General features: G+C 47.3%; 3 protein-coding genes across 4 annotated transcripts; 1 reads left to right on the forward strand and 2 right to left on the reverse strand.

Annotated features, from left to right (window-relative positions):
• The first annotated feature begins 1,797 nt into the window (after positions 1 to 1,797).
• ETFBKMT (electron transfer flavoprotein subunit beta lysine methyltransferase) lies at positions 1,798 to 3,829 on the forward strand. Its single transcript, XM_069763285.1, has 3 exons — positions 1,798 to 2,062; positions 2,450 to 2,580; positions 2,751 to 3,829. The coding sequence occupies exons 1-3, from the start codon at positions 1,809 to 1,811 to the stop codon at positions 3,452 to 3,454; spliced, it is 1,089 nt and encodes a 362-aa protein (XP_069619386.1). The 5' UTR covers positions 1,798 to 1,808; the 3' UTR covers positions 3,455 to 3,829.
• LOC138675236 (uncharacterized) lies at positions 3,824 to 6,688 on the reverse strand. Its single transcript, XM_069763284.1, has 2 exons — positions 6,559 to 6,688; positions 3,824 to 6,025 (listed from the first exon to the last, which is right to left on the reverse strand). The coding sequence occupies exons 1-2, from the start codon at positions 6,640 to 6,642 to the stop codon at positions 4,808 to 4,810; spliced, it is 1,302 nt and encodes a 433-aa protein (XP_069619385.1). The 5' UTR covers positions 6,643 to 6,688; the 3' UTR covers positions 3,824 to 4,807.
• On the reverse strand, positions 6,034 to 13,927 carry AMN1 (antagonist of mitotic exit network 1 homolog). Of its 2 annotated transcripts, XM_069763286.1 has the most exons (7): positions 13,675 to 13,926; positions 10,736 to 10,874; positions 10,140 to 10,287; positions 9,841 to 10,058; positions 9,709 to 9,765; positions 9,362 to 9,473; positions 6,034 to 6,759 (listed from the first exon to the last, which is right to left on the reverse strand). In XM_069763286.1, the coding sequence occupies exons 1-7, from the start codon at positions 13,707 to 13,709 to the stop codon at positions 6,689 to 6,691; spliced, it is 780 nt and encodes a 259-aa protein (XP_069619387.1). In that variant the 5' UTR covers positions 13,710 to 13,926; the 3' UTR covers positions 6,034 to 6,688. The 2 variants fall into 2 exon arrangements, with proteins under 2 accessions (XP_069619387.1, XP_069619388.1); XM_069763287.1 differs by lacking the exon at positions 9,709 to 9,765 and having other exon boundaries at positions 13,675 to 13,927.
• Between the last annotated feature and the right edge of the window lie 8,876 nt (positions 13,928 to 22,803).

The following is a 22,803-nucleotide window of genomic DNA, read 5'->3' on the forward strand; positions in this document are numbered from 1 at the left end:
AGTATAATACAGGAGGTAACTCAGGATCAGTAATGTAATGTATGTGCACAGTGACTGCACCAGCAGAATAGTGAGTGCAGCTCTGGAGTATAATACAGGATGTAACTCAGGATCAGTAATGTAATGTATGTACACTGACTGCACCAGCAGAATAGTGAGTGCAGCTCTGGGGTATAATACAGGATGTAACTCAGGATCAGTAATGTAATGTATGTACACAGTGACTGCACCAGCAGAATAGTGAGTGCAGCTCTGGAGTATAATACAGGATGTAACTCAGGATCAGTAATGTAATGTATGTACACAGTGACTGCACCAGCAGAATAGTGAGTGCAGCTCTGGAGTATAATAAAGGATGTAACTCAGGATCAGTAATGTAATGTATGTACACAGTGACCGCACCAGCAGAATAGTGAGTGCAGCTCTGGAGTATAATATAGGTTGTAACTCAGGATCAGTAATGTAATGTATGTACACAGTGACCGCACCAGCAGAATAGTGAGTGCAGCTCTGGGGTATAATATAGGTTGTAACTCAGGATCAGTAATGTAATGTATGTACACAGTGACTGCACCAGCAGAATAGTGAGTGCAGCTCTGGAGTATAATACAGGAGGTAACTCAGGATCAGTAATGTAATGTATGTACACAGTGACTGCACCAGCAGAATAGTGAGTGCAGCTCTGGAGTATAATACAGGATGTAACTCAGGATCAGTAATGTAATGTATGTACACAGTGACTGCACCAGCAGAATAGTGAGTGCAGCTCTGGAGTATAATACAGGATGTAACTCAGGATCAGTAATGTAATGTATGTACACAGTGACTGCACCAGCAGAATAGTGAGTGCAGCTCTGGAGTATAATACAGGATGTAACTCAGGATCAGTAATGTAATGTATGTACACAGTGACTGCACCAGCAGAATAGTGAGTACAGCTCTGGAGTATAATACAGGATGTAACTCAGGATCAGTAATGTAATGTATGTACACAGTGACTGCACCAGCAGAATAGTGAGTGCAGCTCTGGAGTATAATAAAGGATGTAACTCAGGATCAGTAATGTAATGTATGTACACAGTGACCGCACCAGCAGAATAGTGAGTGCAGCTCTGGAGTATAATATAGGTTGTAACTCAGGATCAGTAATGTAATGTATGTACACAGTGACCGCACCAGCAGAATAGTGAGTGCAGCTCTGGGGTATAATATAGGTTGTAACTCAGGATCAGTAATGTAATGTATGTACACAGTGACTGCACCAGCAGAATAGTGAGTGCAGCTCTGGAGTATAATACAGGAGGTAACTCAGGATCAGTAATGTAATGTATGTACACAGTGACTGCACCAGCAGAATAGTGAGTGCAGCTCTGGAGTATAATACAGGATGTAACTCAGGATCAGTAATGTAATGTATGTACACAGTGACTGTGCCAGCAGAATAGTGAGTGCAGCTCTGGAGTATAATACAGGATGTAACTCAGGATCAGTAATGTAATGTATGTACACAGTGACTGCACCAGCAGAATAGTGAGTGCAGCTCTGGAGTATAATACAGGATGTAACTCAGGATCAGTAATGTAATGTATGTACACAGTGACTGCACCAGCAGAATAGTGAGTGCAGCTCTGGAGTATAATACAGGATGTAACTCAGGATCAGTAATGTAATGTATGTCAACAGTGACTGCACCAGCAGAATAGTGAGTGCAGCTCTGGAATGCACACGACGTGATCTAATCAGGCAAGGTGAATCACATGACCCTTCTGTCATGTGACTTCTACGTCATCCCCCCGCCCCCTCACATTATGCTGCTTTGCAGGTCTCTGCTGCGAGTCTATAGAAGGGACGCTTTGTACCGCGCCGCTCAGCTCACCAGCGCCACCTTCCTACAGAGCTTCATACTGCACAACACAGAGGTGGTAACAGAGCACCTGACACCGGAAATTAAGTTACTGCTGCTCACCCCACGGTGTAAATATTGGCACCTCCGCCCCGAGCACTGGCCCTATGGCGACCCCTACTGGGCGATCTACTGGCCGGGAGGACAAGCGCTGGCCAGGTAAGAAGGCATGGAGGTTGAACTCGTGAACATAATTCTCCCTCTTGTGGCTACTCAGTGGAATGACACAGGGAATCATTGTATTATGAACCGTACTGGATGAACCGATGATCTTAGCGCGCCTTCTTGTGGCCGTATTACAGAATTACACACAAGATGTTTGTAGCGCGCCCTCTCGTGGCTATTTCTTAAAATTGCACACGAGTTTTTTTTTTGTAGCTCGCCCTCTTGTGGCTATTTTGCAGATTGACACAATTTTTTTTTTCTAATAAAATCTGCAACAGGTGTCATTTTCCACAGAGTGCGGATGAGCTTATCCACAGCATTTCTGCCCCCTATTTACATACACATTTCTTTTCAGTCTGGGTCATTGCTGTCTGTTCGCAGGTTCTTCTTGGATAATCCGGACGTGATAAGACGCAGAGGCGTTTTGGATCTGGGAAGCGGTTGTGGGGCCGTATCCATCGCTGCAAAAATGGGAGGAGCCTCTTGTGTCGTAGCCAATGATATCGACCCAGGTGAGGGGGCACAAAATCCGCCGTTAGATATTCTGTACCTAGGTATCATGGATCCAGCCTCGTCCTTGGTGCCTGTGGATAGGCCCTAAATGTGTGTGACGGGACAACTACATTAACCCCTTCCTACTGAAGCCATTTTTCCTTTTACAAGGTCTCTCCCTTCTCTCCAGTTGCAGGAGCCGCTTTTGCTCTGAATTGCCAACTAAACGGAAGCGATAATTTACCCTTCATCTCGGAGAACGTGATCGGTGAGGACGCGCATCGGTGGGACATGACCGGTGAAGACGCGCGTCGGTGGGACGTGATCGGTGAAGACGCGCGTCGGTGGGACATGACCGGTGAGGACGCGCGTCGGTGGGACGTGACCGGTGAAGACGCGCATCGGTGGGACGTGACCGGTGAAGACGCGCATCGGTGGGACATGACCGGTGAGGACGCGCGTCGGTGGGACGTGACCGGTGAAGACGCGCATCGGTGGGACGTGACCGGTGAAGACGCGCATCGGTGGGACGTGACCGGTGAAGACGCGCATCGGTGGGACGTGATCGGTGAGGACGCGCGTCGGTGGGACGTGATCGGTGAGGACGCGCGTCGGTGGGACGTGATCGCTCTGGGCGACATGTTTTACGACGAGCAGTTGGCCGATTCTCTCCGCCTCTGGCTCAGACGCTGTGTGGAGCGGCATGGGACCACGGTACTGATCGGAGACCCCGGCAGGGGACACTTCCTGGGGCACCCCATACAGAAAGAGCTGCGGAAAGTGGCAGAATATTCCTTACCGGAGTCCAGTAAGAAGGAGAACTACGGGCTGAGCACCACCGCGGTGTGGAGATACGAGCCCGGACCTTCATCTCCACCAAGGGACCATCACTAATGGATGAGAGATTCCGTACCAAATCTCATTTACAGGCGTATAAAAGATGTCCGCTTTCTTCCAAAAATAGCGCCTCACCCGTCTGTAGGTCGGGCATGGTACTGCAGCCCGGCTTCATTCATTTGACAACACCTGCTCTATTTTTCTAATCTTGGAGAACCCCTTTAAGTCCCTCCCAGAAAAGTAAGCCCCACCTTCCTGACTTCTCAGAAACAAGGAATGTTGATTGGCTGAGAGGAGGAGCGTAGGTAAAACACTTTTCAGCTCTCTCGATTTGCATTGTAACTGGGGTAGGTACGGGGATGTGGACTTCTGCAATCTAAAATAAGTAGAATCTGTGCAGATATTCTTTATTAAAACCTTTTTTTGTCTCCAGACCTTGTGCAGTCTTATGTTTCCATGGTTACAGATCAAAACTAATGATGAGCGAATATCCTCCGAGTATTTTTTTAGTGCTCGGAGATTTAGTTTTTCTTGTCGCAGCTGAATGATTTACATCTGTTAGCCAGCATAAGTACATGTGGGGGTTGCCTGGTTGCTAGGGAATCCCCACATGTACTTATGCTGGCTCGAGAAATCTCGAGTAACGAGTATATTCGCTCATCACTAATCAAATACAAACCTTATGTAGTTGGATTCTGAAGTTACCCTTCCTAAGATACATATGGCAGGTTCTGAATGTGCTGCAGTCTAGCGTCACGTGTGACCTGAAGCTGCCAGCAGGTGGAGCACTCGAGACTGTGAACAGAGGCCGGCTGCTCCACTGCCGGTGGCTATGGACGGGAGGCTGGTGCTCCGCTGGGAAGGGGAGGCCGGGGTTCTGTAGTTAGAAGCTGGTGCTCTGTTGAGTAGGTCATAGGAGCAGGGCTGTGGAGTCGGTAAGCCAAACCTCCAACTCTGACTACGCAATTTCCATGACACCAATTCCGACTCCACCAAAATGGGCACTGACTACGACTCCACGACTCTCCCTGCATAGGAGGCTGCTGTTCTGTTGGGGGAGACAATGGGAAACTTGCGATCTCCTGGGGGAGTTGACAGGAGGCTGGCACTCTGCTGGTGCTCTACAGGCAGAAAATGAGACTGTAGTGTTAATTTAGTTGATCCGGCTAGCTGAAGAGTTAAAAACAGATATGGTCCAACGTTTAGACCGAGAGTAATCTTAGTCAAGGACATTGGTGTATAGCAAGAGTCAGGAACCAGGCTCTGCTGGGGAAGAAGACTGAAGGCTAGGTCTCTGCAGGTGGAGGCGTTGGGAGGCTGGCGCTCTGCAGGTGGAGGCGTTGGGAGGCTGGCGCTCTGCTGGGGTAGAAGACTGGAGGCTGCCAGTCTAAAGGTGGAGGCGATGGGAAGCTAAAGTTCTGGTGGAGGCGACGGGAGGATGGTGCTCTTCAGGTGGAGGTTGGCACTCTGCAGGGGAAGGTGTCGAGAGGCTGGAGTTCTTCTGGTGGAAGTGTCGAGAGGCTGGCGTTCTGCTGGTGGAGGTGTCGAGAGGCTGGCGTTCTGCTGGTGGAGGTGTCGAGAGGCTGGCGTTCTGCTGGTGGAGGTGTCGAGAGGCTGGCGTTCTGCTGGTGGAGGTGGTGGATGTGTTGAGAGGTTGGCGTTCTGCTGGTGGAGGTGTCGAGAGGCTGGCGTTCTGCTGGTGGAGGTGTCGTGAGGTTGGCGTTCTGCTGATGCAGGTGTCGAGAGGCTGGCGATCTGCTGGTGAAGGTGTCGATAAGCTGGCGTTCTGCTGGTGGAGGTGGTGGTGGTGTTGAGAGGTTGGCGTTCTGCTGGTGGAGGTGTTGAGAGGTTGGCGTTCTGCTGGTGGAGGTGTTGAGAGGTTGGCGTTCTGCTGGTGCAGGTGGTGGAGGTGTTGAGAGGCTGGCGTTCTGCTGGTGGAGGTGTCGATAGGCTGGCGTTCTGCTGGTGGAGGTGTTGAGAGGTTGGCGTTCTGCTGGTGCAGGTGTCGATAGGCTGGCGTTCTGCTGGTGGAGGTGTCGAGAGGCTGGCGTTCTGCTGGTGGAGGTGTCGATAGGCTGGCGTTCTGCTGGTGGAGGTGTCGATAGGCTGGCGTTCTGCTGGTGGAGGTGTCGAGAGGCTGGCGTTCTGTTGGTGGAGGTGTCGAGAGGCTGGCGTTCTGCTGGTGGAAGTGGTGGATGGGTTGAGAGGCTGGCGTTCTGCTGGTGGAGGTGTCGAGAGGCTGGCGTTCTGCTGGTGGAAGTGGTGGATGGGTTGAGAGGCTGGCGTTCTGCTGGTGGAGGAGTTGAGAGGCTGGCGTTCTGCTGGTGTCGAGAGGCTGGCGTTCTGCTGGTGCTGGTGTCGAGAGGCTGGCGTTCTGCTGGTGCAGGTGTCGAGAGGCTGGTGTTCTGCTGGTGGAGGAGTTGAGAGGCTGGTGTTCTGCTGGTGGAGGTGGTGTTGAGAGGTTGCCGTTCTGCTGGTGGAGGTGTCGAGAGGCTGGCGTTCTGCTGGTGCTGGTGTCGAGAGGCTGGCGTTCTGCTGGTGCAGGCGTCGAGAGGCTGGTGTTCTGCTGGTGGAGGAGTTGAGAGGCTGGTGTTCTGCTGGTGGAGGTGTCGAGAGGCTGGTGTTCTGCTGTAATATGTGTGTATAGCATTTATTTGAACCAAACTAACTTTTTATTTATAGTACACAGAACCAGTACAATATAAATCAGTATAATGCAAACCAGTACAAAACAGAAAAGTGCAACTTTTTTTTTCTCTTTAGGATGTTACTTACAAAAAGCTACAACTCAAGCAAATCCGCCCAACATCTGTCTACTCTCCAGAAACCTACTGACCTACTGTTCCTCATGCACTGGAGGGCCGGAGACGTCAACATGCAATTCTCCCCGCTGGCAGCCACCACTAGAAGGAGCCAACTGCATACAACTTCCATTGAGCTGAATAATAGCCCGATGTGCAGGGAGCTCCCTCTAGTGGTGGCTGCAGGCAGTGAAAATATCATTTCCCTCTATATTTATGCTGAGGATTTGTTGCTGTGTATCAGGAAAAAAATGAGCCTTGGTCTCTATGAAGATATTATGAAATTAATCCACTTAGAATATTTGACCTAATAATGAACTACTGGTATAAATAGAAACTTTGGGAATATTTGTCTCCTACTTTTGGGGGAGTGTTTTGGGCCCCTCGTGCTGAGTCTTGTCCCCCACGACAGTGGTAACACGGTGACATCGGGAATTTGCTCATGCTGTGGTGGTCCCATCCTGTGGTGGTCCCAGGAGCTGTCGCTCCGCTATACAGTCCACGTCACCTGACTGAGTTTTTTCGATCTCAGCAGCTGTTCTATGGCGATGGCCGAACGATCTGGAGGGGGCAAAAACATCAAATTAAAATTATGTGATTGAAGTCGTAGACATGCAGATATCTGGGAAAGTGGAGTGACGCTGTGCTGGTCATCCAGCTTTCCAAGCTGATCTGTGGGGTCTCATTCGTGTCACTAGGGGGTTAAACTTCGGTCTCCTCTCCCGTGTCCTTGGTTCCCACGCTCTATGGAGACGACAACATTCTTCTAATCTTTTTTTTTTTTTTTTCAAGAACAAGGGAGAAACTGCTACTAATAGTTTCCTATTCTGTTGCCGCCAGATGCCGTGTTGTTCCTTTGCATCATTAGCTGTTTTTCAGTACACTGACTCTAGGGGGCGCTGTTCCCTTAATTTACGGTCAATAGTCCACATTATTGACAGTTGTATGAGGGCTTGATTTTTTTGGGGGGGACAAGCTGTAGTTTGGATGGACGCCACTCACTTTAGTGTATAAGGTATTGGGGAAAAAAGGGAAAAAAAATTCAATTGCGGTGAAATTATGAAAAAAGTTACTGTATCCACACCCATCCCCATCACTCCTCATACTGTGTCCACACCAATCCCCATCACTCCTCACACTGTGTCTGCACCCATCCCCCTTCACTCCTCATACCGCGTATCCACAACCATCCCCCATCACTCCTCAATACTGTGCCCGCACCCATCCCCATCACTCCTCATACTGTGTTTGCACTCATCCCCCATAATTCCTCATACTGTGTCCAAACCCATCCTCTCCATCACTACTAATACTGTGTTCGCACCCGTCCCCGTTACTCCTCATACTGTGTCCTCTCCCATCCCCCCTCACACTGTGTCCGCACCCATCCCCATCACTCCTCACACTGTGTACACACCCATCCCCCTCACTCATACTGTGTTCGCACCCGTCTCCGTTACTCCTCATACTGTGACGGCACCCATCCCCCTCACTCCTCACACTGCGTCTGCACCCATCCCGTCATTCCTCACACTGTGTATGCACCCATCCCATCACTCCTCATACTGTGTACGCACCCTTCCCCGTCACTCCTCATACTATGTATGCATCCATCCCCCATCATTCCTCATACTGTGACTACATAGACTCCCCTCTTGCTCCCATACTGTGTCCGCATATACTCCCCCTCTTGCCCTCATACTGTGTCCGCATACACTCCCCCTCTTGCTTCCCATACTGTGTCCGCATACACTCCCCCTCTTGCTTCCCATACTGTCCGCATACACTCCCCCTCTTCCTTCCCATACTGTGTCCGCATACACTCCCCCTCTTGCTTCCCATACTGTGTCCGCATACACTCCCCCTCTTGCTTCCCATACTGTCCGCATACACTCCCCCTCTTCCTTCCCATACTGTGTCCGCATACACTCCCCCTCTTGCTTCCCATACTGTGTCCGCATACACTCCCCCTCTTGCTTCCCATACTGTGTCCGCATACACTCCCCCTCTTGCTTCCCATACTGTGTCCGCATACACTCCCCCTCTTGCTTCCCATACTGTGTCCGCATACACTCCCCCTCTTGCTTCCCATACTGTGTCCGCATACACTCCCCCTCTTGCTTCCCATACTGTATCCGCATGCACTCCCCCTCTTGCTTCCCATACTGTGTCCGCATGCACTCCCCCTCTTGCTTCCCATACTGTGTCCGCATACACTCCCCCTCTCAATCCCCATACTGTGTCCACATACACACCCCTTCTCAATCCCCATGCTGTGTCCGCATACACTCCCCTCTCAATCCCCATACTGTGTCCGCATACACTCCCCCTCTTGCTCCCCATACTGTGTCCACATACACTCCCCCTCTTGCTCCCATACTGTGTCCGCATACACTCCCCCTCTTGCTCCCATACTGTGTCCACATACACACCCCTTCTCAATCCCCATGCTGTGTCCGCATCTTACGTTAACGTACTGGGAAAAAATGAAATGATGAAGAAAGAAAAAAAAAAAAAAGTAAAGAAACAGAAAAATTCTGCAGTAGTTTTTGGATTTCCCTTTTATAGCATTGATTGTGTGGCAAAAATGACGCTCTAAATACACGCTTCACGTTCGTATGATAACAGCGAGTCCACATTAATACATTTTATTATTAATATTATTATTTTAGAGGTAAAAAAAATAAAATTAAAAACATTGAAAAAAAAATTGGTTTCTGTAACTTTTTTATTTTTCTGTAGATGGAGCCTGTTTTTTTTTTTTGCGTGACGAGTTGCAGTTTTTATGGGTGCTCATTATTATTGCATTTTTCGTGGGGTGAGGTGCAGCAATTCTGGCTTTTTAGATTTTTCTTCTTTTTTGCAATTTTAGATTTTCCTAGATTATTTGTGCATCTGCGAAAGTCCAGTTTAACAAACTTTTTTTATTTTGCTTTACCCCTCGCCTCCCAGCCCAGGACATATGAACCTCCGGTAGTTTGTCGCATGTGCGCCAATATTTCGGTATTGCTGTATGTAGTGAATTTAATGTTCTCCTATGAAGCCCAGCCACAAAGATGGCAGCGATGGGGGCAGCCCCCCCGACACCCTTATATTTCTGGACTTGGCATACCCCTTTAACCCTTGCTTCACGTCGCACTGAACATCTGTAATGTCACCTGACCTGTGGTTTGTGGGCATCCGTGAAAGAGCAGGATGTCGATATTGGGGCAGCAGGTGAGGATGGCCTCCACCGCGTCGTCCGTCACGTACGTGCAACGATCGATGTGGATTTCCTGCGGGCAGTAATGGAAGGCTTTCAGAAAGGGCGCCGCACCCTGACCGTTGGTTACGTCTGGTATTGCAACTTGGCTCCAATTTAAGACAACAATGGTCCCTAGATGAAGCACAAAGTGGCGAAACGTTTTGATATATGAAAATTAGGCTTCCTTTTTATAAACCTGGACCGTCCCTTTAAATTTGGCTGAACATTAAAGGATCATTCCCACAAGTAGTTGGACGTAACCGTACCTTTAAATTCTGTGAACACCTGCCGGTCACAAGAATGATGATGCCGCCATCGGTCACCTGCAGGGGGCAGTAATGACATCACAGTCACTGGTTCCCTCCGTCGTGGGTGTCATAGGCCACGCCGGCTCTTACCTTTGTGGCGGACAGGTCCACGCTGTGCAGCAGAGGACAGTTCTCGCCCAGCGCCCGCAGGGACGCGTCGCTGACCATGACGCAGCCGCTCAGATTAACGATCTGCAGTAGCGGGCAATTCAGCGATAACGCCAGGACGCCGACGTCGGTCAGATTGCGACATTTTTTAAGAGTGACTTCGTGGAGGTACGGACAGGACTGGGCGACCGCTGTGATTCCTGGAGGGAGAGGAGGGACCACGTCATATCCGCCGTGTGCAGAGAGCAATACCAACATTTCACCACTAGGGGGAGCTTCACCTTTAGAAGTGATGGCGGTCCTCTCCTCTCCTTTGCTGGCGTTCAGGTTTATTTTCTTGAGTTGTCGGCAGAGGGATACGAGCTGCAGAGCGTCGTCGGACACGTCACAGTCGCGGAGGTCGAGTTTTTTTACGGACGGGTGAAGGACCTGGGAAATAAGACCCGAGTCTGACGTCAGGGGGTGGAGAGAAGGACAAGATTGAAAAAAAAAAAAAAACATGGCGGCTATCCGTAGGTAGTGTCCTCTCCATTCACTGCAGTACCAGTCATGGCCTCTGGACATCCGTGGCGCTGTTTCTGGTTGAAAATAGTCATAATTTCCGGCTCCCTTTAAAGTTAAGGTAATCTATCCATCACCAGATCGCTATGGGCCACGTTCTTCCGGTTTATTGCGGGGTACTGCCCTGTAAGATGTCAATATGATGGGAGGATAATATTGGGGGGAAAAAAGAAAAAAGGGTGGGGCATGCTAAATTTCAACATGCCCAATCCTTTTGATCTCCTTGGATTTAAGCCTCCACCACAGGTGATGTGCCATGGGAGACCTTCCCTTTAAAGTTGTAAGCACTCAGATGGCAGTTTTGGGACTTTCTTACCCATCCGATGTTGGCGTCGGTGAGAAGTCCCTGGGCGCACAGAAGTGTTATCAGCTTGTCCTTCAGATGCGGGGGCAGAGGCTCCACGTCGGACGACATGTAGTATCGGGACAGGTTTTTGGACAAGAAGACGAGGCACCTGCAGGCAGAAAACGCAGAGATCAACGAATACGGCATCCCTGGAGCCCAAATCTTCTTAGAAATGGGGGGATATTCAGGATTAGGAAAACATGGCTGCTGCCATCCAGGAAGAGCGCCACCCCCTGATCATGGTGTGTGTCTGGTATAGCAGCCCAATCCCTATTGGAGTCAATGGAGCTGAGCTGTAATACTCCACACAACCTGTTGGCAGAGATGGCGCTGTTAGAAGAAGCAGTCATGTTTCTCTAGTCTTGGGCGACCCCGGGGGGCCTCAGACAGGTCTGTAATCAGGCTGCATGCGGAGGTGGGTGGGTGGGGAGACTGAATCTGTAAACAAGGGAGGTCCGGTCTAAGGTCTGTATATACAGGTCGGCAAGGGAGGTGTCCTTAGTGTTGGGGTCTTTATGTTTTAGGGGGTTTGAGATAAGTATTTTCAGACGGGTTTGGTTTGGGGTCTGTATCTATGTATTGGTCTGCATTAGTTTAGGGTCTGTATCTATGGATTGGTCTGCATTAGTTTGGGGTCTGTATCTATGTAGTGGTCTGCATTAGTTTAGGGTCTGTATCTATGTATTGGTCTGCATTAGTTTAGGGTCTGTATCTATGGATTGGTCTGCATTAGTTTGGGGTCTGTATCTATGTAGTGGTCTGCATTAGTTTAGGGTCTGTATCTATGGATTGGTCTGCATTAGTTTGGGGTCTGTATCTATGTAGTGGTCTGCATTAGTTTAGAGTCTGTATCTATGTATTGGTCTGCATTAGTTTAGGGTCTGTATCTATGTATTGGTCTGCATTAGTTTAGGGTCTGTATCTATGGATTGGTCTGCATTAGTTTAGGGTCTGTATCTATGCATTGGTCTGCATTAGTTTAGGTTCTGTATCTGTGTATTGGTCTGCATTAGTTTAGGTTCTGTATCTGTGTATTGGTCTGCATTAGTTTAGGGTCTGTATCTATGTATTGGTCTGCATTAGTTTAGGGTCTGTATCTATGTATTGGTCTGCATTAGTTTAGGTTCTGTATCTGTGTATTGGTCTGCATTAGTTTAGGGTCTGTATCTATGTATTGGTCTGCATTAGTTTAGGGTCTGTATCTATGTATTGGTCTGCATTAGTTTAGGTTCTGTATCTGTGTATTGGTCTGCATTAGTTTAGGTTCTGTATCTGTGTATTGGTCTGCATTAGTTTAGGGTCTGTATCTATGTATTGGTCTGCATTAGTTTAGGGTCTGTATCTATGTATTGGTCTGCATTAGTTTAGGTTCTGTATCTGTGTATTGGTCTGCATTAGTTTAGGGTCTGTATCTATGTATTGGTCTGCATTAGTTTAGGGTCTGTATCTATGTATTGGTCTGCATTAGTTTAGGGTCTGTATCTATATATTGGTCTGCATTAGTTTAGGGTCTGTATCTATGTATTGGTCTGCATTAGTTTGGGGTCTGTATCTATATATTGGTCTGCATTAGTTTAGGGTCTGTATCTATGTATTGGTCTGCATTAGTTTAGGGTCTGTATCTATGTATTGGTCTGCATTAGTTTAGGGTCTGTATCTATATATTGGTCTGCATTAGTTTAGGGTCTGTATCTATGTATTGGTCTGCATTAGTTTAGGGTCTGTATCTATATATTGGTCTGCATTAGTTTAGGGTCTTGTCTGGGGTCTGCATTAGTTTAGGGTCTGTATCTATGTATTGGTCTGCATTAGTTTAGGGTCTGTATCTATATATTGGTCTGCATTAGTTTAGGGTCTGTATCTATGTATTGGTCTGCATTAGTTTAGGGTCTGTATCTATGTATTGGTCTGCATTAGTTTAGGGTCTGTATCTATATATTGGTCTGCATTAGTTTAGGGTCTGTATCTATGTATTGGTCTGCATTAGTTTAGGGTCTGTATCTATGTATTGGTCTGCATTAGTTTAGGGTCTGTATCTATGTATTGGTCTGCATTAGTTTAGGGTCTGTATCTATGTATTGGTCTGCATTAGTTTAGGGTCTGTATCTATGTATTGGTCTGCATTAGTTTAGGGTCTGTATCTATATATTGGTCTGCATTAGTTTAGGGTCTTGTCTGGGGTCTGTATTAGTATAGGGGGTCTGGTCTGGGGTCTGTATTAGTATAGAGGGTCTGGTCTGGGGTCTGTATTAGTATAGGGGGTCTGGTCTGGGGTCTGCATTAGTTTAGGGTCTTGTCTGGGGTCTGTATTAGTTTAGGTGGTCTGGTCTGGGGTCTGTATTAGCATGCAGGCTCTTGTGTGGGTTTTGCATTAGTTTTGGGGGTCTGACATCTTTATTCAGGTGGTCTTGTCTAGAATCTGTTTTAGGTTTGGGGGTCTGGACTGAGGGCTCCATACATTCTGGGATGTAATTTGTAATCCATGTGCCATAGTTGAGCCTTGCGTCCTATATAACGGTGCGATGTGCTGCTTTTTGCTTCCTCTTCAGTATAAATCCCACATTACGGCGGCTGCACCACCAGGGACCCCCAAATCGTACATACTCATTGTTGCCCATAGCAACCAATCACAGTGCGGCTTTCAATTTTCAACAGCATTAGAAGAAATGAAAGGTGCTCAGTGATTGGTTGCTATAGACAACAAGGGCCGTTAAAAATATAGCGTTCCCACTGTGACTGTCTCAATTAACTTTATTTACAACTAAACAGCAGAACATGTGAGCAGAAGCTGTTTATAAATGTAAACACCCCCCCCTCCTTCCCCGTAACCCTCACCGACATATGTCGTCAACATGCGGCGCAGAACCCTCCTCCCCCGGTCCACAAGTGACTTCCCAGGTCCTCCTCACCTGTCCAATAAAGGGTCAACCCGGCGGCAGTTCATGGTCAACACCAACCGGTCAGCTGCAGTCAGGAACCGTCTACAAAGAGCCCAGGTAGCTACAATGCGTATCACACCGGGCTCCGCTCACTCTCGTGTCCCCCTCTGATTACCGCCCCCATTATGCGCTCTGTGCTTCGGTAGCGAACACTTTAATCCTTCCGCCCCTCGATAAAATGGTGAGCGGCTTAAATAAAACAGTTAGCAGTTTGTAGACGGTCCCTTAGGTGAAGTGCATTCTGGGAACTGTAGTTTTGCTCTGATGAGACGTATTTTTGTAGACAAACGCTCCCTCTAGCGGCGGATGGTGGAATTACAGGAAGAAGAATAAATAAATAAATAAACAAATAAAAAATACACATAATATATATTTTTATTATTATATATTATTAAATATAATATATAAATATATTATAAATTATAAAATATATTATAAATTATAAAATATATTATAAATTATATTATTATTATTATCTATATATATAATTGTCTAAGGGTTTTTCCGTCTGTCTGTCCTGGAAATCCCGCATCTCTGATTGGTCGAGGCCTGGCAGCGACGTGCACAGCATGGCGACGATGATGTCATAAAGGTTGCCTCGACCAATCAGCGACGGGCACAGTATCGACGTAGATGTCATAATGGTTGCCATGGCGACGATGATGTCATAAAGGTTGCCTCGACCAATCAGCGACGGGCACAGTCTGCCGCCGTGAATTCTGGAATCATCATTGTCCATATACTACGGGGACATGCATATTCTAGAATACCCGATGCGTTAGAATCGGGCCACAATCTAGTCTATATATATATATATCATATATAAAATACACATATATATGTAATTAGTATTATTATTAATATTATTTGCATTATTATTAATAATAATACTACAATAAAAATGTAATAATATAATATTATTGTTGTTATTATATTATTATTATTTTATTATTATTATATTTTAATATTGTTATTATTTACTTCGAAGGTGAAGGGGCAAAACCATCATCTACATGATTTTTTTATGCTTCTATATTCTGCTGAGGCTATAGAACACAACGAGCTTCACAAAACCTTTTCAGCCTCCAAGAAGAACAGCGATTTGACCACAACATGTGACCGCTGTCTCCATCTAAGATAGAACTGATACTTCCTACTTCTCCCGATTTGTTTGATTTGCACCCAAGACTCCACGTTGCTGAACAAATGAACAAATGTTTGGGTCTGCTGAGATGTTAAAAAAATAGTTATATATATTTTTTGGGATCGATTGCTCGAATCCCCCATCCGTGGTACGGAGGGACGCGGCTTCATAAGAGCGTGATGGTTAAAGCCGAAATTTGCCGATGGCTTGTTTCTTGCATCTTTGTGTTCGCTCCATAGTGCTAAGCCATAGGTACTGCTAAGGTTCACCTGGACGGTACGTGAAACTGAGGGTAAGTAGAACTGGATATGCAGGATGGTACGTGGGTCATCAGAGCTGGAAGTGATGGATGCGGCAGGTATGAGGGTGTGGGCAGCACCTTGAGTCAAGGAGGAAGGTAGGTACCTTGACGCTGTGTTGAGTAGACAATCGGAAGTCTAGTTGTACCTGAGCTGGATATGGAGGTAATACGGATGTGGATCATCAGAGCTAAAAAAGAGATGACACTTACTTCGACCTCCATTGAATTAGGACCTCCTGCTGTGAACAGGTAATTACAGTATGGGATCTGCTGAAAGCCAGTCACCAAGTCTAGCATTCCTATACTTAAAAGCAGGGGCTTCCTCAGTTCAAAGGAATTACCTCAGACACTCTAGAGCTAGTGGACAGTAATGAATATTGGGGTCTGCATCGATCCCATATTTATGGGAGATATATTTTCAGCATAGCGGTGAAGTGACGAACATAGCATAATGACTGATATCACCGTAAGGCCGCCTAACACCTCCAACATAATATTATCAGATGGATGATGCTATCCATGCCATTTTTCATCTCTAGAAATCATGATCAGAAACATGACAATAATATCTCCAGCCTGGGACCTACAGGGGTGATGTTATCCTAAAAATTGGGGATCTCCTAATGTTCTTAAGACCTAGCACATGCCAAATCCAGCCCTCTTATGAGCTCACCAAGGGGAGATATGTGGGCGTAACCTTGATCTAATAAAAATCAGAGGGTTTTTTTGTCGTTGATTGTGTGATATAAGTGAGATATCTTTATTTCGTGGGTCAATACGATTAGCGAGATGCCAAACTTGTAGAGTTTTCTTTATGTTTTTTTTTTTACATTTGCACAATGAAAACTATCTGAAAAAAAAAGCATTTTTGTGTCATCATTTTCTGGCAGAAATGGGCTTTTTAGTATTCAGTTCACGGAGCTGTGTGATGGCTTATTTTTGAAGGACAATCTATAGTTTTTATTGGTACCATTTTGGGCTGTATCTGTCTTTTTGACCACTTTTTATTCCATCTTTTGTGAGACAATATGGCATAAAAACAGCAATTCTGACTTTTTTTTATGATGTTTGTGGGGTAGGATCAATATCATGCTCACTTTATAGTTTAGGTCGTTACGGACACTGGATACCAAAAATGTATAGTTTATATTTTGCCACTTTTTTTTTTTAAACCTTATTTATAAAATAAATGTTTTTGTGTTGCTATAATGTAAGAGCTGTAAGTTTTTTATGTTTTCATCGATGGAGCTGTATGAAAGATTATGATTTGCATGACAAATTTAGTATCAATTGATACTATATTGGGCTCGTGTGAATTTTTGATTTTTTTTATTCGCTATTCTTCAGAAAAATTATTATAAAATAGCAATTTTGACAGTTTTTCTTTATTTTTTTTATACAACATTAACTGAGAGAGCTAGATGCCAATCACTGTAGATGGAGGATGGTACAGCTGATGCCAATCACTGTAGATGGAGGATGGTAGAGCTGATGCCAATCACTGTAGAAGGAGGATGGTGGAGCTGATGCCAATCACTGTAGACGGAGGATGGAGGATGGTAGAGTTGATGCCAAGCACTGTAGATGGAGGATGGTACAGCTGATGCCAATCACTGTAGATGGAGGATGGTAGAGCTGATGCCAATCACTGTAGATGGAGGATGGTACAGCTGATGCCAATCACTGTAGATGGAGGATGGTACAGCTGATGCCAATCACTGTAGATGGAGGATGGTAGAGCTGATGCCAATCACTGTAGATGGAGGATGGTACAGCTGATGCCAATCACTGTAGATGGAGGATGGTACAGCTGATGCCAGTCACTGTAGATGGAGGATGGTAGAGCTGATGCCAATCACTGTAGATGGAGGATGGTGGAGCTGATGCCAATCACTGTAGAAGGAGGATGGTGGAGCTGATGCCAATCACTGTAGACGGAGGATGGAGGATGGTAGAGTTGATGCCAAGCACTGTAGATGGAGGATGGTACAGCTGATGCCAGTCACTGTAGATGGAGGATGGTAGAGCTGATGCCAATCACTGTAGATGGAGGATGGTGGAGCTGATGCCAATCACTGTAGAAGGAGGATGGTGGAGCTGATGCCAATCACTGTAGACGGAGGATGGTAGAGCTGATGCCAATCACTGTAGACAGGATGGTGGAGCTGATGCCAAGCACTGTAGATAGAGGATGGTGGATCTGATGCCAAGCACTGTAGACAGAGGATGGTGGAGCTGATGCCAAGCACTGCCAACAGAGGATGGTGGAGCTGATGCCAATCACTGTAGACAGAGGATGGTGGAGCTGATGCCAAGCACTGTCGACAGAGGATGGTGGAGCTGATGCCAAGCACTGCCAACAGAGGATGGTGGAGCTGATGCCAAGCACTGTTGACAGAGGATGATGGAGCTGATGTCAAGCACTGTAGACAGAGGATGATGAAGCTGATGCCAAGTACTATTGACAGAGGATGGTGGAGCTGATGCCAATCACTGTCGACAGAGGATTATGGAACTGATGCCAATCACTGTCGACAGAGAATGATGGAGCTGATGCCAATCACTGTCGACAGAGGATGGTGGAGCTGATGCCAATCACTGTCGACAGAGGATGGTGGAGCTGATGCCAGGCAGTGTAGACAGAGGGTGGTGGAGCTGATGCCAATCACTGTAGACAGAGGATGGTGGAGCTGATGCCAGGCAGTGTAGACAGAGGGTGGTGGAGCTGATGCCAATCACTGTAGACAGAGGATGGTGGAGCTGATGCCAGGCAGTGTAGACAGAGGGTGGTGGAGCTGATGCCAATCACTGTAGACAGAGGATGGTGGAGCTGATGCCAGGCAGTGTAGACAGAGGGTGGTGGAGCTGATGCCAATCACTGTAGACAGAGGATGGTGGAGCTGATGCCAGGCAGTGTAGACAGAGGGTGGTGGAGCTGATGCCAATCACTGTAGACAGAGGATGGTGGAGCTGATGCCAGGCAGTGTAGACAGAGGGTGGTGGAGATGATGCCAAGCAAAGACTCACAACATGAAGGATTAGCATTTCTTTCACTGATGTGCCCTGGACCTGTAGGAGACTCTTTAGTCGCCATCAGGTAGATCGACATGGGTACACCCAGATCTTTGACGGGAAGACAAAGTCGCACACACCAGGTTGTCTAACAGAAAGTCACATTTATTATGACTGAGGACCATCTCTTTGTAGAAGGCCTGGTTACATAAGATATTCCATAACGATTACATAACTATTAGCATAAGCATTGGTTAAAAACAATATTTTGGCAGAAATAAGGATTTCCTGATATGATGGATTGCTTTCATGGCGTCTCAACTATGTCTGAAAAACCATTGTGAACACTTTGTCCTTGGCAGAAATAGAAGTCTGAACCTTCCCACCGTTCTATCCCGAAAGGCGACTTTTATCTCCACATGAGCAGCCACACTCCCACCCGGTCAAGGCCAAATATTGCTCAATATTGCACAAATACAGATGTCACGGAGACAGATGAGAACCGTAAAGGATATTCAAGAAAGAAATTCAAAATAAATAAGAAATTTAACTATTTTTTTTCACAATTCCCCACTCTATATCATCTTGTCTAACCTTCTAAATCCTAGTGCTGGTGCTGAGAGAATAGGATCCGTCTATTGCTGAAACCCCTCTTCTGCTTCTCGTATCAGTTGGTATGGCTGACCTTTATTGCCTGCTGCCAACAACTCAAAGAGGCTGCATCAATGCTGACGCTGACACTGAAGGAATCCATTCTCTTCAGTAATGTTCTCACAGGTCTTAGTGTTGTCGGATCAATAGCTTGACTTATTGCTGTCATGGTTCCCGGGTATTAATGCTGTGGGGAGAGCTGCATACAGCAGCAAAGGAGCTGAGCTAAACGCCGGTTTAATAACCTGGTAACCAACAGGACCTGAAACATGTGACAGAGTGGGAGGAGGTCAGGGGGTGGAGCCAGACGCTGGGGTACAGAGAAGGGATAAACATTAGAGAGTTATAAAACAAGCAAAGATCGGAGCCAGGAGATCACGAGATACCAAAGGGGAGAGACAGGGGATTGTCAGAAGTGAAGCCAGAGTTCAATAATACAGAAGAGCAAACAGAGTAATGCACGGAGAGCAAGAGAAACATAATGCAAACTGAGCACACACTCCAGGGGTCAAGCACTAAAGCAGAATGTGTAGCTGACAGAGAAAGAAACCCAGTTTGGAGTGAGTAAAAATACCCCTCCCATCTTTTTTTTTTTTTTTTAACCAATAAGTTTTTATTGAGAAATTGCATATTAACCATACAACAGTGAACTTCAGGAAGAGGAGGGGAAGGAAGGGAGGGGAGGGCAATCAGAGAGGGAAGGGGAATAGGGGAACAAATCCAGTACAAAAATCATGAGGGCCACAATATAATCAGTACAAAATACACAGTTACAGTGTCAAGTACAGCAAAAAAAAAGGAGATTGATGAAATATACCATTTAAATAAGGGAAAGAGCAGACTGGGAGATGTGAGCGGAGGACACCCAGGGGTCCCACCATGAGAGGACCCTAGTTCTCCTCGACAAACCCTGAGCCATAATAACCTCATAACAAAAGTGTAAGTCGATTTTGGCGATCAGTTCGGCTCTGGAAGGGATATCCGAGGACTTCCAATGTTTCGCAACGCATTGTCTGGCTGCAACTAGGACATTAGAGACAATGGGCCGGAGAGGGGAGGGAAGATCGGTGAGGGAAATGCCCAGGACAGCAAGTTGACCACTCAGCGCCAGGGGGAGACGAGTCAGATCGGTAACCAGCGCCTCCACCTCACTCCAGAAGGCCTGAATCCGCGGGCACTACCACCAAACATGGGACGAGGACCCCAGGGCACCACACCCCTTCCAACAGAGAGGGGAGGAGGACGGGGAAAACCTCGCCAAACGGACGGGGGTAATGTACCAATGTAGTTGTATCTTTTTCACCTGCTCCAAGTGACTAATACAAGAGGAGAATTTAGAGGGATGTATCATTGCAAACTGCCAATCCTCCAGGGAGGCCTCAAAACCCAGTGAAGACTCCCAGGAGGTCATGAATTGAAGTTTGTCAGTGGAACCATCGGATACGAGGGCTTTGTAGATAATGGATATGCCATGGGGCAATATAGTGGCTGGTCTGAAGAACCTATGAGCCGGGTCCTCTGTTAAAGGCGGGGGCGCTCCGAACAACCGACGCGATCTGAGAAAGCTATGGAGCTGAAGATATTGGAAAAAGTCAGTGATGTTCAGGGAGAATCTCCCCGAGAGGTCCTCAAATGACAGAAGACCATCTGAGCCAAATAGGTCCGCCACCCGGAGCACCACACGGCTTCTCCAGGAGGAGAGAGAAATGTGACCGATGGCATACTCCAGAGCCTGCAAAGAGACGTAATCATACATAAACCCCAAATGGGAGGAACTAAGCAGCGCCCAGAGCTTCGCAGCACTCCTAATAGAGCGGAGACACGGGCCTACAAGAGGGACCTGAAGCAGCTGGAGTTCTAGGAGTAGTTTAAGCGAGTTCTGGGGGGCAAATTGGGACTCAATAAGGAACCAGGGCAAGCATGAGTTCCCCTCCCACCATAATTTAAGGGGCTCAAGGATCGCCGCCCTATAGTAAGACTGTACTGCAGGAGCGCCCAGCCCACCCATAGAGTACGGTAGGGACATAATCCGACGCCTGACCCTGTGTGGCTTCTTGTTCCAAATAAACCGATCTATGAGCAATTGAAAAGCTGAAATACACTTCGCGGGGATAGAAAGGGGGAGGCAACGGAAGAGATACATAATCTTAGGAAGGAATAGCATTTTAGCAGTTTGAATACGGGCCATCCAAGAAAGCGACGCAGTCGATACATGATCTATGCCCCTCCTGACCTCCGCAAGGGTTTCCTCACAGTTAGCACAAACTATATTGTCTAACCTCGTTATCTTAATACCTAGGTACGTGAAACCCAAAGGGGCCCAAATAAATGCGTATTGTGATTGAATTTGGATCTGGAGGGGAACCGGGAGGAAAAGGGGAAAGATTGTGGATTTGGTCAAATTAAGTTTGTAGTATGAGACCGACGAGAATTCCGTTAAAATGGAGGTGATCGCGTTCAACGAAGTTAAGGTAGCAGTGCAGGTTAGTACCACATCATCGGCATACAGACCAATTTTATGTTCAGTTCCCCCCACCACAATTCCCGTTATGTCTGCGCTTTGCCTGACCATTGCAGCCAAGGGCTCCATGACCAGAGCAAAAATGATAGGGGAGAGGGGGCAGCCCTGACGCGTACCATTCCGAATGGGAAATGTTCGAGACCCGAAGCCCGCCGAACGAACCGACGCACAGGGGTTAGAATACAGTGCCATAACCGCTCTACCAATTTGCCCAATAAGCCCAAACTTTTCCAGTACGAGTTCAATAAATCCCCAGTGCACCCTGTCGAACGCTTTTTCGGCATCTAGCGACAGAAATACACTGGGGAGGCCACCCCTCTCCACCACATCCGAAAGGTCTATCAGGCACCTGGTGCCATCCCTGGTCTGTCTGCCAGGAACAAACCCAACTTGGTCTGGGTGAATGAGGTCAGGGAGCACCGAGAATAGTCTGTTGGCCCAGATTTTTGCGTAAATCTTCACGTCTAGTTTAAGAGTGCTATCGGGCGGAAGTTTCCCGGGGATGTTGGGGGTTTCCCCTGTTTGGGGATAGTTGCTATGGAGGCCTCCAACCCCTCAGCCCTGATACAGCCTGTCGACAACCAATTATTAAAAAGGCGCAAAAGATAAGGGGAGAGGACAGGAAAGAACTGGGCATAGTAAAGAAAAGAAAAGCCATCTGGCCCAGGGGAGGAACCTTTATTGGCCTCTCTGACAATCTGCGAGAGCTCAGACTCGACAGTGGGGGAATTTAGGAAAGAGAGCTGCTCCGGAGTGACCGAGGGGAGATTAGCCTTCTCCAAGAATGCCAAAATTGACTCCCGCGAGGGCTGGGGAATCCCCGGGTCCGACCCGAGGTCATAGAGAGAGGAGTAATAAGATGCAAATTCCTCAGCAATATGAATAGGGTTGCACACCTGGGAGCCGTCAGACCTGAGCAAGAATGGAATCTTGGATTGATCCTCTCTCCTCCTAACACGTCTAGCCAGAACAGCGCCCGCCCGGTCCCCCATTGCATAAAATTTAGCCCTCGTTTTCCTCAGAGACTTTTCAGCTTTATGGAGGAGCAGGTTGCGGACATGTATGCGAGCTGCAGAGAGATCCGAGAAAAGCGCTGGAGTAGGGGATAATTTGTGAGCCGTCTCGAGGTGGGATAATTCATCCAAGGCAGATTGTAGAGCTGCGTTATACTTTCTTTTGGCCGTTGCCGCCATTTTGATGAGGCAACCCCTGATTACCGCCTTGTGAGCAAACCAAAGAGTGTCGTCATGTATGTCAGGGGTATCATTGGAAGCAAAAAATTCCCGCAAAGCCTCCTCAATACCCTGAGAGTTAGATTGGTCGGCAAGGAGATGGGCGTTGAGACGCCAATGTGCGGGAGGCCTGATGGCCAAGGGGTCCTTTAGAGTAAGGGACACCGGGGCATGATCCGACCATGTGATACTGCCTATATCTGCTGAGATGCAATGAGGAAGAGCCACGTCATTCACC

The sequence above is a fragment of the Ranitomeya imitator genome, chromosome 4 (assembly GCF_032444005.1).
Source record: "Ranitomeya imitator isolate aRanImi1 chromosome 4, aRanImi1.pri, whole genome shotgun sequence".
Lineage (NCBI taxonomy): Eukaryota > Metazoa > Chordata > Amphibia > Anura > Dendrobatidae > Ranitomeya > Ranitomeya imitator.

What these genes read in the sequence shown, in the direction of transcription:
- ETFBKMT (XM_069763285.1), top strand. Translation starts at nt 1,809, where the DNA reads ATGCTGCTTTGCAGGTCTCTGCTGCGAGTCTATAGAAGGGACGCTTTG. An exon ending in GGAGGACAAGCGCTGGCCAG is followed by an intron (nt 2,063 to 2,449) that starts GTAAGAAGGCAT and finishes GTCTGTTCGCAG; the next exon opens with GTTCTTCTTGGATAATCCGG. An exon ending in AGCCAATGATATCGACCCAG is followed by an intron (nt 2,581 to 2,750) that starts GTGAGGGGGCAC and finishes CCTTCTCTCCAG; the next exon opens with TTGCAGGAGCCGCTTTTGCT.
- LOC138675236 (XM_069763284.1), bottom strand. Translation starts at nt 6,642, where the DNA reads ATGAGCAAATTCCCGATGTCACCGTGTTACCACTGTCGTGGGGGACAA. An exon ending in CCCAAAACACTCCCCCAAAA is followed by an intron (nt 6,026 to 6,558) that starts GTAGGAGACAAA and finishes CACATATTACAG; the next exon opens with CAGAACACCAGCCTCTCGAC.
- AMN1 (XM_069763286.1), bottom strand. Translation starts at nt 13,709, where the DNA reads ATGAACTGCCGCCGGGTTGACCCTTTATTGGACAG. An exon ending in TGGACCTGTCCGCCACAAAG is followed by an intron (nt 9,766 to 9,840) that starts GTAAGAGCCGGC and finishes TGCCCCCTGCAG; the next exon opens with GTGACCGATGGCGGCATCAT. An exon ending in GGTGTTCACAGAATTTAAAG is followed by an intron (nt 9,474 to 9,708) that starts GTACGGTTACGT and finishes TACTGCCCGCAG; the next exon opens with GAAATCCACATCGATCGTTG.